At 35.7% G+C, this 19,932-nt stretch overlaps 1 protein-coding gene and 1 long non-coding RNA gene across 5 annotated transcripts in view; both read left to right on the top strand.

The window, feature by feature from the left end:
* Positions 1–16,140, top strand: part of LOC106871940 (galactoside alpha-(1,2)-fucosyltransferase 2) — a 63,114-nt gene extending 46,974 nt beyond the window's left edge. For all 4 annotated transcript variants that reach the window (XM_052968131.2, XM_052968128.2, XM_052968129.2 and 1 more), the window contains 2 exons: positions 895–1,026; positions 14,028–16,140. In XM_052968131.2, the coding sequence (XP_052824091.2) occupies positions 1,005–1,026; positions 14,028–15,079 (1,074 nt within the window). In that variant the 5' untranslated portion in view covers positions 895–1,004 and the 3' untranslated portion in view covers positions 15,080–16,140. The remainder of the gene's footprint in view (positions 1–894; positions 1,027–14,027) is intronic.
* The window catches only part of LOC149135844 (uncharacterized), a 303,123-nt gene that overhangs the window by 67,488 nt on the left and 215,703 nt on the right, over positions 1–19,932 (top strand). The window lies entirely within an intron of this gene.

Genomic DNA, 19,932 nt, shown 5'->3' with positions numbered 1-19,932 from the left:
TATCGGGTTGGAGAACTGATGTAACCATGATATTCTATGATCTGATGAGCAAGCGTTTTTTACTTGTATTACTTTGTAAATTGTACAATAGTACTATATAATTAATAACAAACACAATAAAACAAACATGTCAAATAATTTATCACATACTAAAATAAATGATCTTTCACGATGTTGGCTGCGAAACGATCGTAACCTTGTAGATATCAGCTGGTGAAATAAATATATTCTTTATATTCTATATACACCTAGTAAAATAATCATTATTCATTGGATTTACTAGATTTCGACTGTATGGCATTATACATTAAACCTCAATGTATTGATTTAATACGTGTTTTGTTGCTTGGATGGTGGCTGCAACAGTTTACTATATGCAATCGTCTTTATCGCTTTGCTTTTTGACCGGTTTTCATGTTTCCGTGGCACATATATTCCTTGCTGGACGGAACGCCAGCCCGTCGCAGGATCACTAATTTTTGCCAGCTGACTAAGCTAGAGCAACGTAAAAATGAAGTGTTTTGCTCAAAAGAACAAGGTGTCGCCCGGCTGAGGAATCGAAACCGCAATCTTACAATTATAAATCTAACATTCTAACCACTAAGCCACGTGTCAACACGTTTCAGATGATCGGTTTAAGAAGATCATAATCTGAGACAAACTTTTGATATGTAAGGCAATTATCGTGTCCACTTTCCTACCAGATTCTGAAACCTCTACAAGTTAAAGACAATATTTTCGTTAGCTAGAAGTGTTACAAACAGGGACGTTTGAGGAAATCATGTACATTTTTGTCAAGGTATAACGATAAGGAAATCAAAGATTCATAAAAAAATAGAAAGGAAACTGATATTATGAGAAAATTATTTAATAATATTAATTTACTTTTTTTAGATCCATTAGGACATGGTATAACTTTATGTGCTTTGAAGCTGGAAAGGGAAGTTCTGGAAAGATACAAGACTCAGCATTAAGAAGCAAAAAAGACTCGCACAAATACTACGATGAAAACCATTATTACAAAACGTAATTATTTTTCTTTCTTAATCTAATTAATCTAATCAGTGATAAAGAGATATGTGCAAGACAGTATATTCCAGTGAGTATAGCTGAGAATATGTTTCTTATTTGAGAACAGTAAATCCATTTTCGATATTTTCTTCATTTAGTTCGATAAATTTTTAGAATATTTAAAATATTTTTCGGACATTTAAGTAAAACAAAACAAAACAAAAAAACAAACAAACACAAAAAACAACAAAAAACTCCGAAATTTTCACAAGCCAGAAAGTAGAAACACATTTACAAATTACGAAAAATGTTCTTAGACGATATACAGAAAATTTTAAATTTAAGAATTTTAAAGTTACACACTTACGCACACGCACACAGACGCATATATATGCTTGCTTAGACATGAATGCATGTATACTCATCTATCTATCTATCTATCTATCTATCTATCTGTCTGTCTGTCTGTCTGTCTGTCTGTCTGTCTGTCTATCTATCTATCTATCTATCTATCTATCTATCTATCTATCTATCTATCTATCTATCTACAATGGTGTTGCTCCGTTATGACCGCAGCTTCAAAGCTGAAACAAGTTAAAAGCAAGTTCATAGGGCAGACCATCAAATCAGGCAATTTACCCCTCGTGCAGCTAGCCATTGCTTCCTGCATTTCAAAGGCTGTTGTTGGCCTTTCGCAGCGCCTTACTTCCGTCGCCGTGAGCCGTGACAACCCGTTGAAGTAAGACTTGAAATCCATCCTGCTATCCGGCTTACCGCTACTCTCGAACAGTTGAGCGAAGCGCCGCTGAAAGGCCTCACACATATGTTTCGGATCAGTTATCATTTGCTCATCGAGGTCCGGCAAAGATTGGATTGTAGATTTATTGACACGCCGTGCCTCTGCCACTCGGGCCCATTGAACGGCGTTCATCCTTTCATGTCTAAGAGTACGGGGTTTAGTTCTGACAACGCAATCTTCGTGTTTCGCGTTGAAGAATTGGTCGATTATCAATCTCGCAGTGAGCACGTTGGTCGCGATGCCTTTTCTAAAAGCCTCGTCTAACTCCTTGACTAGTCCCACCTCTACTCTGTTTCTTTCTACTGCTAGTCCTTTGCTAAACCTTATTGATTCTATTCTAATCACCCTCTTCCGGGGGAACCACCATTTACTATCGATAATTGCTCCCGTCAACGCCCGCTTAACTAGTTCACTAATCCGGTCTATGAAATCTTTACGCGTTGGCAACGACGCATTCAGTTCCCAGTACCCGGATCCTTGTCTATGGAGCTTATCTAAGTCGATTGTACAGACCACGAATTTAGGTCTGTGTAGTCGATTATTTTAAAATGTAGACAATCTACGCTATCTTTACCTCTTACTCTACAGAATATCCTATCTAGATACGATCTGGGTGCCCAGATGCGGTTTGACCAGGTCGAACTGGCACATCAGGGAATTCCAGTCGACACTTTTAAGACAGCTGGAATCATCTGAACAGATTTGCGAGGCTTTAGCACCATCCTCTCCTATCTGCTAAACCCACAGAGTCCCACCTTACATCTAAAACTCTATCCCAATCTCTCACGTCTGAAGAAATATGGTTACCCTGCCCCGGTCGGGGCATAGACGGCACCTAGCCTGAAAGTATATTCTTCGCTGTTAGTCAGGGTCTCGTACAATCGAATTACCTTCTGGATCCAGAAAGATCGTCTATATTGCAAGCTCCAGATTTTTTCGAACCATCACGGTGACTCTGCCTCTCGCTCCCGGACGACTTGGAGATACGTACACCTCATAGTCACCGAAAATGAGTCGGAAGCCGTGTGAGTCGGAAATTCTGGTTTCACTAATGGCCACCACGTCGACATTCAATGCCCTGAGGTGAACCCGCTTCCAAGGTGACCCCAGGTCACGTACATTCACGCTACCTATTCTGTGCACGACAATATTGTCAGAAACAGATACGGAAATAAAAGGAAAACTTATTTGGTTTTGTTTGGAGGGGCAGTTTTTTCGCTCTTCCTGTTGGTTTGGAGTGTTTCCAGTATCAAATCACCAAGAATTAGCAGGCCGGGCGAAATGCTTAGCGGTATTTCATCTGCCGTTACGTTCTGAGTTCAAATTCCGCCGAGGTCGACTTTGCCTTTCATCCTTTCGGGGTCGATAAATTAAGTACCAGTTACGCACTTGGGTCGATGTAATCGACTTAATCCCTTTGTCAGTCCTTGTTTGTCCTTTCTATGTTTAGCCTGTTGTGGGCAATAGAGAAATAAGAAACGTTAGCACGCCGGGCGAAATGCTTAGCGGTATTTCGTCTGTCTTTACGTTCTGATTTCAATTTCCGCCGAGGTCGACTTTGCCTTTCATCCTTTCGGGGTCGATAAATTAAGTACCAGTTGCGTACTGGGGTCGATCTAATCGACTGGCCTCCTCTCCCAAAGGGCCTTGTTCCTAGAGTAGAAAAGAACACTCTTTGTTGTTGTAGTGGCTGTGGTGTTGGTGGGGATGGGGTAACATTTGTTGCTGTCGTCCTCACTATGTTCGCTGCTTAATTTCGTGCCGCTACAACAAACGATGGTGGTGACGGTGGTGGTGATGTTGCCTCTTCTGATTTCTCGTGTTCTTTCACAGTTCAGATCTTTGTCGTTGTTGGTGTTGCTGTTGCTGTCAGCCTTCGTCATTTAGGATCTATTTTAAAACGGGGGCCACATTTTTCATTAATGTTTTACGTAGTGTTTTTGGTACGGAAAGACTTTCAAACTTCGTATACTTATCTATTTTGTGTTATAGAACAGAAAAATATTTTTGTATTCGAATTTATTTCATGTAAAAAATTGTCTTATTTCGATAATTTCAACCAATCACTGACAAGTATTCAGTTGTTTATATTTACTCCTTTGGCTGATTAAGCGGTGTAAAGCGTATTTAATGTCTATACCTTCGTTTTATTTGCTTTTTTCATTTTAAATTTGCTTTAACCCTAACCCTAACCCTAACCCTAACCCTAACCCTAATCCTAACCCTAGGGTTAGGGTTAGGGTTAGGGTTAGGGTTAGGGTTAGGGTTAGGGTTAGGGTTAATTGTTTCAGAATCGTTTGTTTATGTAGTTGGCACTTAATGTATATCGGCTGAATGGACGTCAGTGATTGGTTGAAATTACAGAAATACGACAACTTTAACATGGAATAACTTATGGATTTCTTTTTTTTTTTAAAGAAGACTAAGAGAAAAAGATGTTTTATATGACACATTCTACCAGTGTTCCAAGTTTCAAAGTGTTTCGTTAATGAAAAATGTGGCCCCCGTTTTAAAAAAGATCCGTCATGTAGGCTACAAAGGAAGAGGATGTCAGAAAAGGAGGAAAGTCTGAGGGAAAGATTTGGTGGGAGATACGGCTTTCCCTTTCAATGCTGCGGTGATGGCCGGAAGTCAAGCCATCTTGAATGTATTCTTTTACTCTTTTACTTGTTTCAGTCATTTGACTGTGGCCATGCTGGAGCACCGCCTTTAGTCGAGCAAATCGACCCCAGGACTTATTCTTTGTAAGCCTAGTACTTATTCTATCGATCTCTGTTGCCGAACCACTAGATTACGGGGACGTAAACACACCAACACCGGTTGTCAAGTGGTGATGGGGGAGGGAATCACAGTCACACAAATACATACGTACCTACATACATATATATATATAATGTACGACAGGGTTCTTTCAGTTTCTGTCAACCAAATCCACTCACATAGCTTTGTTCGGCCCGAGGCTATAGCAGAAGGTACTTGGCCAAGGTGCCACGCGGTGGGACTGAACCCGGAACCATGCAGTTGGAAAGCAAGCTCCTTACCACACATCCATGCCTGCACCTGTATGTCTTTTATTTTTATCAAAATAGGTGGGTGTTTTATGAAGGCAAAAACATTGTCCCTTACGGGGACCCCAAGCAAGAGATTCCTGGTGTTCCCAACAACGAGTTTAAACAAAAACTTAAAACACAAAACAATAAGAAATAGTCGAAAACAATAATTATAATACAGTCTCACGCAGCGTCTTCGAAAATATGCTTTCACCACCGCAACAAATATAATAATAATAATTCTTTCTACTATAGGCACAAAGCCTGAAATTCAGCGGGAGGGGACTAGTCGATTACATCGACCCCAGTGCGTAACTGGTACTTAATTCATCGACCCCGAAAGGATGAAAGGCAAAGTCTACCTCGGCGGAATTGGAACTCAGAACGTAGCAGCAGACGAAATACCGCAAAGCATTTCGCCCGGCGCGCTAACAATTCTGTCAGATCACTGCCCTATATACTCCTCCTCCTCCTCCTCCTCCTCCTCCTCCTCCTCCTCCTCCTCCTCCTCCTCCTACTACTACTACTACTACTACTACTACTACTACTACTACTAATAATAATAATAATGGAACGACTCATGTACTGAGAAGACCATTATCGCTGTGAAAACAACATCCATTCATGAATCTATTTAGTTATTATTATTTTTTTAAACTACATATTTTACCTCTGAATTTGCGTGTGTAAACTGGGAATGCATACAATGAGTTTCTCTGCCCAAGGTGTACGGAAAACACTCGGCGAGAAATGGAAGAGAATTTGAAGAAAGAAGAAAAAACAACAACAACATAATAATAATAATAATAATAATAATAATAATAATAATAATAATAATAATAATAATAATAATAATAATAATAACCACCCAAAATCTGACATAGAAAGGCTATATATACAACGCACAGAAGGTGGCAGGGGTCTTATACAGCTAGAAAACTATTATAAAATAACCACCATAGGACTGCAAAAATACCTACTCCAGAAGCAAGGGAAACTAATACAAATAGCCACAAAACACGAGCAAAACAAAAAACTGTTTTCAGTATTTAAGGAAGCTGACAAATACAAACAAGAAATCAATCTACCTAACAAATACGAAGAAGAAGAAGAAGAAACAACAAAAGCTATAAAACAAATGAAATCCAAACTAAAACTAGAACAGCAACGGACCATGATAAAACGATGGCAAGAAAAGCCCCTACATGGTAAATACTGGGCTAAACTAAATGCGAAAGAAATAGACAGAGAAAAATCCCAGCAATGGCTGAGAAGCTCAGGACTCAAAGCAGAGACTGAAGGATTTTTAATTGCTGCACAAGACCAAAGCCTCCCCACCAGAAATTACCAAAAACACATAATGAAAAGAAATATAACAAGTAACTGTAGAATATGTGGAGATCGACAAGAAACAATAAATCATATTATCTCTGGCTGCCCAGTCCTGGCTAAGAAGGAATATATTCACAGACACGACAGAGCGGGGACCTATATACACTGGAAGCTATGCCAACATTATGGAATAGCAACAGAAAAAAGATGGTATAAACACACGCCAGAAAAGGTCACAGAAAACGAGAAAGCAACCATACTCTGGGATATGCCAATACACACAGATAGAGAAATTAAGGCCAATAGACCAGATATAGTTGTCAAAGATCATGAAGGAAAAAAATGCCTTCTAATTGATGTTTCAATACCAGCAGATGACAACGTTTCTCTAAAAGAAATGGAAAAACTTTCAAAATACAAAGACCTGGAAATAGAGATAACTCGAATGTAGAATCTAAAAACAGAAACAATTCCTATCATAGTAGGTGCCTTAGGTATAATAAAAAAATATTCAGACAAATACATAACAAAAACACCAGGACTTACAAATATATATAACATACAGAAAATTGCACTACTGGGTACTGCACACATTCTACGCAAAACACTTTCAATACAGTAAACATAAGAGCACCACAGCAAACCACAGCACATACCCAAGGCGCACAGAGCTGCGCTCGGTAGTGAAGTGAAAGCACGTTATAAAAATAAAACTACTGAATAATAATAATAATAATAATAATAACACTAGATATAGTAACCATAAGAGCACCACAGCAAACCACAGCACATACCCAAGGCGCACAGAGCTGCGCTCGGTAGTGAAGTGAAAGCACGTTATAAAAATAAAACTACTGAATAATAATAATAATAATAATGATGATAATAATAATAGTAATAATAATCAGACAACAAGAAGAGCGCCAGGCGATTTAGTATAGATTGTTTATTTTACGGTTTGAACAATATTTCGACAAATTGTCTGTCTTCATCAAGCGCAAAATGTAAAATGAAAAACAACTTCAAAAACACAGAAATTCAAATTATAAACGAGGAAAACTGTGATCCTATTTTGATAGAATGACATCATCAGTTTTCAGTTTTGTAACTGGTAAAAGGAAAAAGAAAGAAAAAAGAATATTTAGTCGAACAGTTTTATGTAAATGTTATGAAATTCAACTGTCATTTTATTCATTCATCCAGGAATATTCTGTTTTTTTCCCGTTTTTTTCCCGTTTTTCTTCTTTCTTTTTCCTTTTACCAGCTACAAAATTGAAAACTGATGTGGGGAGGGGACGAGTTGCAATAGGAACGCAGAATTTCCTAGTTCACATTTAGCATCTCTGTATTTCTGTAGCTGTTTTCATTTTACATTTTGGATTTAAAAAGATCTGTCGAAATATGGCTCAAACCGATAAATAAATTATCTATTACAAATTGCATCGTGCTCTTCTAATTGCCTATTTACCTTCGTGGAGAATTCGGTCAATCTCTATGAAATAATTATAATAATAATCCTTTTATTTTATTAGCAATAAAAACCGACAACAATACGATTGGACATTACAAAACATGAAGGACATGTGGGGTTACGTAAAGTGTTTGTAAAAAGACGATAATGAAAAATATAACAAATAAAATGTCTAACAGAGGCAAGCAACTCAGGGTTACTCATGGAGACCCCACGAAAAATCCACAAGCGCCTTGTTCACTAGGGCAAGAGACCTCTTCCTATCTTTCTTTCTCTCTCTCTCTCTCTCTCTCTCTCTCTCTCTCTCTCTCTCTCTCTCTCTCAGCCTTGGAAACTCAAAAGCGCATGCTCAAAGTAGGCCCGCTGACATGGACCATCTTCACCACATTCACCCACCTTTTAGCAAATTTGCTGCAAATCAGCACCTCTCTCTCAACCCTCACTTTCCTTTTCAGATGGTATTTTTGTAGCTGTAGTGGTGGTTGCGGTCAGCACTTCTGTTGGTGGCGTTTTTGCCTCTCGTGTGGTCGTTTTTGGTGTTTTTGCTGGAGCCCTCTCTGCTTTCTTTTCGGGGGGTTTCTTCTCTTGTTGGGATTGCTTGTGTTGTTGGTGTTGCTCCTGTAGTTGGGAATACTTCAGTTGCTGTGGTGTGGGTGGTGCTTGTATCATGGGGGTAGTGCCCTCCTCCTGTTTTAGTTGGGAACAGAAGGCTTTCAGATGGTTATTCTGTCCGCATTGATACCATCTTGACCTTCTGCCCTCAAGTGTGACATTCAGCATAGTGCAATATGGAAGGCTGAGTTGGTCAGGAATTTGTTCCAATACGTCTTGGTTTATTTGGATTATTATTTGCAATTCCTGACCAGTCCAGGTGTTTTTTTTCCTTGTTTCTCGACTTGGATAATTCTGATTTATCTTCTAAGTCGAGGAGGACGGCTGCGACAATCCAACAAGCCTTCATTTCATGTGGTATCTCCAGTATTTTTATCCCATATATGTTAGAACTAGGACAAGTTCACTGTTTCTCAGCTGGGCTGTTGAGTACTGTTTCGCTGAGTCTTCTGTAGCAAATCTGACTTCAGTTGTGTCATATTTCTTAACCACGTCAGATATGTTACGTCTTTCCAAATGGGTTGCAAGTATTTCTCAACTGCTTGCTTTGTGACAATTTCTATTCGTTTATTTTTTAATGATATAGTTTTGTACACTATGGTACGTTTTCTCTATGATATCTGGCAGTGTATTTATCGAAACACATCTTTCACTTTTTCTTTTTAAAATGTTTCTATAGTTTTTGAGAGATTCTAAAGAAACATTTATAAATTCATTGCTAGGTTTTGCTAATGAAGCGTTCAATGTGTTAGGGTTAGTGGTGGTAGTGGGAGGGCTTGGATTCCCAGGTGTTGCGACGCTAGCAGCGTCGATTAGCTGAATTTCCTTGCTCTTTTCCTCTTCTTTTTCGTGTTTCTTTTCTTCTTTTTTCTTCTGTTGATCAGCGTTGCACGTGCTAGCAAGACTTTGGTCGTCCTTCTTCCTGTCTTTTAAAGCGCGGAGTGGGAGGAGACAATTAATTTTAAAACTTATTTGGCTGTCTTCCGACAGCAGAGTGGGGAAGTCAAAAAGGAAGCAAGAGCTGATACTCTCCTCCAAGGACATTTTTGCAAATTTTAAAATCGAAAGATGGAAAAAAAAAAAAAAAAAAAAAAAAAAAAAAAAAATGGAGATTGTAAATTGAAAATGAGCTCTCAAAGGGGAAAAGTCACGCCTAACCGCTCAGCTCAGCAAGAGCCCATTCGGTCTGGCCACAGAAATGTCGCAAAAACAAATTCAGGTACAACAATATTATCTGTAAAAATTGCACAAAAACTTACAGCTCACGAAATCCACGAGCAGAGTTCCAATAATAATAATAATAATAATAATAATAAAAGATACATCGTTCATATTCAGAGAACCTTTTTGGTTTAGTGGTACGGAACGTTCTTATGGTATTCTTTTATTCTTTTACTTGTTTCAGTCATTTCACTGTGGCCATGCTGGAGCACCGCCCTTTAGTCGAAGAAATTGCCCCTCTAATGGGGAGAAAGACACAAACACACACACACACACGCACACACGCGCACACACACACACACACACACACACACACACACACATACACACACACACATGACGAGCTTATTTCAGTTTTCGTCTACCAAATCCTCTCACAAGGCTTTGGTTGGCCCGCGGCTATAGCAGAAGACACTCTATAAAGTGTAGAGTTGAATTTCGTGTAGCCACCTGTCAGCAATATTTCTCCGCCAACCATGTTATAAGGGGTATAACCCATTTTTCTGAGCTCTTTTCACAGTGTTTCACACCTTTCGAAATTTGCATTAGTTTTTGTATGAAAAAAAAAAAAAAGGGTGGGGCTTGTTTGTAGTTTGTAGAGAAAACGTTAAACGTGCCTCCGTTTAACATCGTCTTTCCCCACCGCGATTTATAGACATGAAAAACTATCAAACAAGGTGAATAAGTACCAGAGGTGGGGGAAAGAAGAGAGAATTAACACTCGATCATTCTCGAACTCCCAGAATGAAAACCTAAACACCTGAAAGACTTTCCCTCTATTCATTACTAAACGTCTTTCCTTCTTCATTGTTAAAAGTAAAGAAGCTAGAAAAAAATCGACCGTATTTCAGTTTAACTGTCCTTTTAAATGACTGAGGCTTTCCTTTCCATGTCTCTATCGCTTCACTCCTTTTCTCTACGGTTAAGAGTGTGAAGGTGCATGGCTCAGTGGTTAGGGGTATTCGACCCACGATCGTAAAGTCATGGGTACGATTTCCGGCGGTGCGCTGTGTTCTTAGGCAAGACACCCTACTTCACCTTGCTGCAGTCCACTCATATGGCAAAAGTGAGTTGAAGCTGTAATTCAAAGGGGACAACCATGTCCCATTCTGTGTGAGGCTGAACCCCACTACGTTAATGGTATGCATGTCTATGGAGTACTCAGTCACTTGTGCGTTAATTTTACGAGCAGACTGTTCCGTTGATCAGATAAACAGGGACCTCGTCATCGTAACCGACGGAGTACCATTTTTTAAAAAGAGTGAAAGAAAAGGAAACGTTCCATATCGTAAGACAAAGATGTCCTGTGTTTAGTATAATCCGTGAAAACTAAGACAAAATAATTGCTATTCCATCGTGTAGTGACTTCGCCCTCGACTCACGCTCAGTTTGATAACAACAGCTTGTGCATCGGTGTTTATCTGGGGCCTTGGCTTCCAGGTCTGTGAGACCGACCCACAAATGCCACTGTTAGGACTGAATTAACGCCTATAGTGACCTTGACGACTAAAAAGATTTTCCTGACCCTATGTAGGATGTTTTTTCGTTTTCTTCCAACTACTTGAAGGCTTATCTTGGTGCAGTCTACTCAGGTGGTCAAAATGAGTTGTAGCTGTTATTCAAAGGGGCCAGCCTTGTCATATTCTGTGTGAGGTTGAATCTCCCTGAGAAGTACGTTAATGGTACACGTCTGTAGAGTACTCAGCCACTTGCGAGTTAATTTTATCCTCCTGAAAACGGAAATTGACATCATCCAATATTTGCTGTAGTTATTTGTCATTGATTTAACAATGTGTTTATGTGTCTATGCATCTACTTTTCTTTCAATGTATGTATCAGTCTATTCTGAAAATACTGATAAACATTTAAAAACACAAAACAAAACGAAAGCCACCTTCCTTTCAATTACCACTCACTGTCTCCCTCACTCCCTCACTCCCTCTCTTTCTGTCTCACTTCTTCTCTGGCCCTCCTCTCTCCTACTTTCAAGTTAACAATGTGTGTTCGATGTATGCATCCGTCTACTCTGAAAATACTGATAAACATTAAAAAAGAAAATTAAAAAAAAAGGACGGACACCTTCCTTTCAGCCACCACTCACTATCTCTGTCACTCTTTCTCTTTCACTTCCTCTCTGATCTTCATCTCTCCCGCTTTGCCACTCACTTCAACTATACCCCCACTGCTTAACACTTATTTCTCTCTTTTTTGTACATCTCCCTTCAGGGTACGTAAAAAAACAACAAAAAGTTAGTATATTAATATTACTGAATAATAATAATAATAATAATAATAATAATAATAATAATAATAATAATAATGATAATAATAATAATAATAATAATAATAATAATAATAATAATAATAATAATAATGATAATAATAATAATAATAATGATAATAATACTACTACTACTACTACTAATAATAATAATAATAATGATAATAATAATAATAATAATAATAATAATAATGATAATAATAATAATAATAATAATAATAAAAATAATAATAATGATAGAGCTGCACAATATATTCACTGGGTAATATGCAAAAACCTGGACTTGCCCCATGATAAAAACTGGTGGGAACACAAACCACCCCCAGTACTTGAAAATGATCACATTGCACTCCTCTGGAACTTCACCATTCAAACTGACAGAAAGATAGACGCAAATAGGCCAGACATCATACTGAAAGACTTCAGACAAAAATCATGCCTCCTCATTGATATGACTGTCCCAATTGATATAAACGTATCTGTCAAGACCTACCAAAAACTGAGCAAATATAAAGATCTTGAAATAGAAATTAGCAAAATGTGGAATCTGAAGACGAAAACAATACCTATTGTCATAGGTGCCCTGGGAATGACAGCGAAACGGGCTGATTACTACCTAGCTCAGATACCAGGAAACCCCAAAATGGCTGAAGTTCAAAAGATAGTGCTCATGGGAACTGCCCATATCCTACGTAAAATACTGTCTATGTGATCTCAAATTTTAAAGCAAACACATAATTTTCTTATGGTTTCTTAAACATTCACTTGAACAAAACTGTACAAATCCAAATATATGGTACCCTAGGCATAACACCTACATGAACTTCTAACTTGTTGTCTCTTGAGATCTCTGGGTGAGACTTGGATCCAACTTGTACAAATGCAAAACAAAAGTCAAACATAAAATAATGATAATAATGATAATAATAATAATAATAATAATAATAATAATAATAATAATAATAATAATAATAATAATAATAATAATAATAATAATAATAATAATAATAATAATAATACATTGATATGACTGTCCCAATTGATATAAACGTATCTGTCAAGACCTACCAAAAACTGAGCAAATATAAAGATCTTGAAATAGAAATTAGCAAAATGTGGAATCTGAAGACGAAAACAATACCTATTGTCATAGGTGCCCTGGGAATGACAGCGAAACGGGCTGATTACTACCTAGCTCAGATACCAGGAAACCCCAAAATGGCTGAAGTTCAAAAGATAGTGCTCATGGGAACTGCCCATATCCTACGTAAAATACTGTCTATGTGATCTCAAATTTTAAAGCAAACACATAATTTTCTTATGGTTTCTTAAACATTCACTTGAACAAAACTGTACAAATCCAAATATATGGTACCCTAGGCATAACACCTACATGAACTTCTAACTTGTTGTCTCTTGAGGTCTCTGGGTGAGACTTGGATCCAACTTGTACAAATGCAAAACAAATGTCAAACATAAAATAATAATAATAATAATAATAATAATAATAATAATAATAATAATAATAATAATAATAATAATAATAATAATAATAATAATAATAATAATAATAATAATAATAATAATGATAATAATGATAATAATAATAATGATAATAATAATAATAATAATAATAATAATAATAATAATAATAATAATAATAATAATAATAATAATGATAATAATACTAATAATAGACAATATGAAGAGCGCAATACGATTGCAATAGATGTTTTATTGGTTAAACAATATCCCGATAGATAGCTTGCTTTTGTCGAGTTCAAAAGAAACAGTGATACGTGAAAATTCAAATTCAAAATTTGAACGAGGCAACCAGCGTCCCCACGTTGATGGAATAACATCATCAGTCTTCAATTTTCAAGTTTAAAAAGAATAAAAGAGAAAAAATGAAAAGAAAAAGAAAAGGAAAAAAAAGAATATTTAATTAAACAGTTTTGTGTAAATTTGATGAAATTCTCCTGTCATTTTATTCATCCCTCCAGGGCGTGATGTGAATAATAACTCACAAACATATTTCTTCTCATGCATTTTGAGTGCTAGAAGTGTAGTAGATTCAGAATCTTTTCTGTGAAGATATCATTTTCAAGTCTTTTTCAGAATTGCAGCCGTTTGATGTAAAATAAGTATCAAATATTTAGCTTAATATAGTCAACATCTTGCAAAATTCAGGAATACGGTTTATGTTACTGTTACATACCTCAATATAACGTTTCCTTTTTCCTTTTGTAGGTAAATATGGATACGTATTTCTATGTATCATCTTTATCACTACCATGCTTTTGATGTCTCTACAAAACGAAGATCATTTTCTGAAATCACAATTTAAAAATGTCGAAAACACATCGACTCACCTCATGACTACAACTTCAAAAACACCATCGAGTAGCCTTAAGGCAATAATTTCTGAAACACCATTGACTCGCTTTACGAATACAAGTTTGGAAGAGTGGAGAGGAAACTTGAAATACATTTGTGTCAATTTAATTGGAAGGTTGGGTAATCAAATGTTTGTATTTGCTTCTGGTTTAGGGATAGCAAATGCTAACAATAGGAGTATGATTGTTCATGAAGGAATAGAACATTTAGAAAATATATTTAATATACATAATACTGAGAAAAATGGAACTTTGTGCAAAAATGCTAAAACAAAATATCACCGAAAGGCTTCCGCTTTTGATCCTAGATTGTTTAATATTAGTAATGTGGGCACTGTTTTTGTCGGACCTTATTTACAGTCATACAAGTATTTCGAACGCATATATGATGAAATCCGCTCTCAATTCACTTTTAAAAAAGAGATTAAAGACAAAGCCGACAAAATTATAAAGGAAATTGTCGAGAATCATAGAAAAGTTAACAATGCGTCGTTGAACTGGACAGTAGTAGGAATACATGTTCGACGAGGTGACATGGTTAATCATCCATATGGTTATAATGTGGCTTCTAAGGAATATTTCGAAAGTGCAAAACAGTGGTTCCAGTCTCATTATACAAATGTAATATTCGTTGTTTGTTCTAATAGTTTGCAATGGTGTAAAGACAACATATCTGACAATAGCACTTATTTTATAAGTGGCAACTCGGCAGCAGAAGACATGGCTGTTTTGAGCAGCTGTGAGCATTTAATTTCTTCTGTAGGTAGTTACAGCTGGTGGGCAGGATTTTTGTGTAAAGGAAATGTCACTTACTATTTCCCACCAGCCAAAGAACATTCTCTACTTCGAAACGCGTACAGTGCTGACTATATAGACTATTTTCAGCCAAAATGGATTCGTCTTTAGTTATTCTGATGAAATGTATTCGGAGAAATTGGTAAAGCATCGGATTCGTGTGATTTCTTATCATGTCTTCAATTGTTCAGTCTCTACGTCCATAATTTTGTAATAAATTGAAATTAGAATGTGTGTTTACATGAAATTATGAAGCACATCGGGTATTTTACAAAGTAAATGTTTGAGAAAACTGATTAATTTATTGATGGGTGAAAGGAAAAATAAATCTTGATTTTTTTTTTTAATGAAGTACTTCTAATTCTGGCTCAAAGTAAGCAAGTTCAGGGTTAAGTCGAGCACACCGACTTCAGTGCTCAACTGGAACTTATTTTATCGAACGCTGAAGTATGAAAAGGAAAGTCGACCCCTGCTTAAGGATAGACCACCTCAGAACGTGAGGATAGACGAAATGTCTGTGAATATTTTATCTGGCGTGTTAACGAGTCTGCCAGCTCTTTACCTTACAAGTTCTTCAAATATTAAGGTGTATAAAGCCTTGATATAGATTCAATTGTTAGAATGTCTAACAACAGTGGTTAAGCAAACCTCTGTTGTAAGACATTCCAACATTAACAGCCATTTCCTTTTCATATATAGAGTATATGCATGTGATCTCAAACTTGAAGAATAGAAAACAATGAGGACATTTCTCTATTGTCACATGACGCCCAAGAAGTAGCAGAGAAATTTCATCTACTCACATACTACCATCTTAAAAATGGAGGGACATTTTCAGTAGCATAATTCTAGAGCTACTGCTTTTGAGTTTAAGATAAGATGGCTACAACTGTGTTGAAGAGATAACAAACGTAGATGGTATGCTTCTTGCTTCAGGTGGTACAGCATCTTGCTATGTCTGAGGCCCAAAACCAATGTAGCAGTAAGAGAAACTGGTGAATTAACATTCCGGAGATTAAGTCTTCACAAATCACTTTTTGAGGAAATTCTTGTAGATGGTTTATGATACGCGTGTGTGTAGTAACACTTCGTATCAGATATTTAACAATAATATTATTGCATCTGAGCTTTGTGAAGGTCAATAAAGGAATTATTCATTTATTTTAAAGAAATAGCTATTATTTGGATTGCGATTTGGTTGTATTGTTAAATCTTTCCTGTTTGCAGCTGAAACATAAAAAAACTGTGAAGCTTAGAATTTGCTGTCACTTTGAAGATTTTCAGCTGCATGCAGTTAATTTGTGGAATTATATATATATATATATATATATATATATATATATATATATATATATATATATATATATATATATATATATATATATGTGTGTGTGTGTGTGTGTGTGTGTGTGTGTGTGTGTGTGTGTAACTACATCGGTGTGTTACACAAAAGTCCTTGTGATATTCAGATATTCTATGGAATTGTAACATATGACACGAAAAGTTCCATGTATGTATCCTTACAGATACATAAAACAATCATGTGACATGAAACCGATGAAATGAAATCACCTCGGCAATATTCTCAACAATTGAAATTTAAAAAAAGATTCACACAGAAATATCAAATCTACTGGGAGTCCATAGTCATATATATGGGTATAGTCATGGAAGAGTATATTTATTTTCAAAAGCATCTATTCATGGGTGAATTATATATATATATATTCATATATATATATATATATATATATATATATATATATATGCGAGTAAAAATAAATACAAAAAAGGTGTTTTTTTTGTATGATTGTGTATAGAGGAATATATTATTTTGCTTAAAAGAGTTCCAACACTGTCTGTTTTTTATGTTTTATTTATATTCCTGCAGAACCAATGTGGGGTATAGCATATGGAATATACAATATATAATATGATATACAATATACAATATAAAATAAAATAACATAAAAATGGATGGCACCATGAAAGAAAGTATTGAATGTAGATGAAATATTGAGTGTTCAATATAAAGGATCAAATATATAAATATAAATATATAAAGGCGACTCGAGTTTCAGGGCTATTTCCCTTCGTCATGGCCGGTATGACAGACTTTAACAGACTAATAAGTTGGCTGGTTTTCTGTCTTTTATACCAATTCCCTTGGACAGCAGCAGTAGGTGTTTGGCTATTTTTAGAATTGATGTCAAATCTATTTTTAGAAATGATGATATTTTAATTTATTGTTTTGTGTGGGTTGTAGGGATAAGATTTTTAAACCCCAGTAGGTGTTTGGCTGTTCTTAGAAATGATGCCAAATCTATTTATAGAAATGATGATATCTGAGAGATTTTTTGTGTTTTGGTTACAGGGATAAGATTTTTAAACCCCAAGTAAGATGGATTTAATCATTGTTTGTTAAGAGTGGGTTTGAATTTCTTAATAAAGTCCTTTTCTTTGCATTTTCTTTCAATTTCATTCCGGTTGTAAAGTTTATGGAATGGAGATATAATAAAAGTTTGATGACCACATGTTGCCAGATGGTTACTCAGTGGTATTTGGCGGACTTCTGGGTTTTTAATCTGTTGTCGATGTACCCGTGAGCGTTCCGATAGTGCATTACCTGTCTGGCCAACGTACAGTTCTTCACAATTAGGGCATTTGATGCAGTAGATTAGATTTCTACTTTTGCAGTTCATGTTCGCATTGGTGAATATTTTCCCTGTTTTTGTGTTCATATATGGGCCGATATGGATTGATCGGCATGTGCCGCATCGGCTATCATTGCATTTGGATACAGTGAATGTTTGATTTTTGTTGCTGAGGTCAAACCTTGCCTTTGTTAATAGCTTTTTCAAGTTTTTAGGTTGTCTCTTACTGACAGCTATATTTTGATCTGTAATGATATTTCTCAATTCCTTACTTTGTGCAAGGATCGGTAAGTTCGCTTTGGCGATATTAAAGATGTTCTGGTGGCATGGATTTTGTGTCACTATAAATGGAATGATCTTTTCCTGTTTGTCTTTTCTTTGCGGTGTCCTCAGTTGTTGTATGGGTATTTTCAAAGCCCGCTGAATACCATTTTCTATGAGTCGTGATGGGTATTTTTGCTTCAGCAGAAATTCTTTCAGTTCCATCAGGCGTTGATTTCTGGTCTCTATATCCTCTACAATAGTACATATATATATATATATATATATATATATATATATATATATATATATATATATATATATATATATGTATTTCCGTTCTGTTTTTTTTTTTTATAAAAAGAATATTTAAAATAAAGATTGTCAATTCCCACTAGAATTTATTTTCTTTTACTTTCCAAAATGTTTACTACACGTATATATTAGCGTTAGCTGAGCCTAGCTGTATACTCCAATTGTTCATAGACGTAATATTAGACCAAATATTGCGATATATGTAATAGGGAAATAAAGAAAAATAAATAATTCTTCATTCTCTGGCACATACTTTCAGAATTGCACTTCAAAGAGATGAAGTGGAATTGTGATAATCATCAGGTGGCAGAGGAGCTACGAATAATTTTAATGTTTTGGAGCAAACAATGCTATTAAGAAGTAGCCGAATGTTAATGTCGCTGTTCATCTATTTCAACACATGATCTCGGGTAAAATCACTTACTAAGAATGTATTCAACAATAATATTAATGGCTTGCTGGGACACTGCATTTCATTATGCAACTATGATATATTAGCAAGTATATTAAAGGCTTATAAGTCACTGCTGTGTCCTACCTGTGTTAGCAGTGTTATTAAATCATTTTTTTAATGTTTGAAGCAATTGTTTGTGAATGGTTAATAGGCGGGATGTGGTACTGAAGAAGAAGCAAAAACTCTTGAAATATATATCGTTGCTATTATGCAAAAGTGTCGTAAGTCAAAAACGTTGCTTTTTCAGAACACGAAAAAATAGCTTCATCATTCCATAGCAAAACCATTGTAATACACTTTGACAAGTTTTGATATCTTGGCATCTGAAACAGCTGGAGATACGATAACGATAGCTTGGCCAAAAGAACCGGCTATTGCAACAAAAAATAAATATTGAAAATAAAGAAAAATCGCATTTGGACGTATGATAGTTTAGCATAATAGGAATGATATATATATATATATATATATATATATATATATATATATATATATATATAAGAATATATATAGGGTAGGAAAAGTAGATAAATTTTCTACCAGTGGCAAGCATGCATAAAATAGTCTATAGACAACATATTTTTCATATAAAATTACTGTACATTTATACTCAAAAGACACCTTACATAATAAAGGAACTGTCAAAGCCCAAACCACGGTTAGGAGTAATTACGAAGGAGATGAAAAATAAAAATATTTTCAATAGTTACCACTTGTACCTAGGTTTCGAACATTAATGAACAAATAAGATAATTTGTTATCTGTGTTCTCATTAGCAAGGGCGCTAAAAATTAACGTATAATTATGAGACAAATAGACAGCACGTCTCATCTTTGTACATTATAATTTTTCAAATCCACCGCGCAAGCGCAGTTATAGTCGGCAGCAAATAATAATATATTTGCCGACTTTCTTCAAAATTACGAAAATCATATTAAGAAAATTTTATGCATGCTAGCCACCGGTTGAAAAAATTTTCTAATTTTCCTACCCTATATATATATTTTCTTAATGTGATTTTCGTAATTTTGAAGAAAGTCGGCAAATATATTTCTATTTACTGCCGACTATAACTGCGCTTGCGCGGTGGATTTGTTGAAAAATTATAATGTACAAAGATGAGACATGTGCTGTCTATTTGTCCCATAATTATACGTTAATTTTTAGCGCCCTTGCTAATGAGAACACAAATAACAAATTATGTTATTTGTTCATTAATGTTCGAAACCTAGGTACAAGTGGTAACTATTGAAAGTGTTTTTCTGAATCCAGTGTGGTGT

The sequence above is a fragment of the Octopus bimaculoides genome, chromosome 5 (genome assembly GCF_046866305.1).
Source record: "Octopus bimaculoides isolate indiv1 chromosome 5, ASM4686630v1, whole genome shotgun sequence".
Classification (NCBI taxonomy): domain Eukaryota; kingdom Metazoa; phylum Mollusca; class Cephalopoda; order Octopoda; family Octopodidae; genus Octopus; species Octopus bimaculoides.
This window is presented reverse-complemented; position numbering and strand designations above follow the sequence as displayed.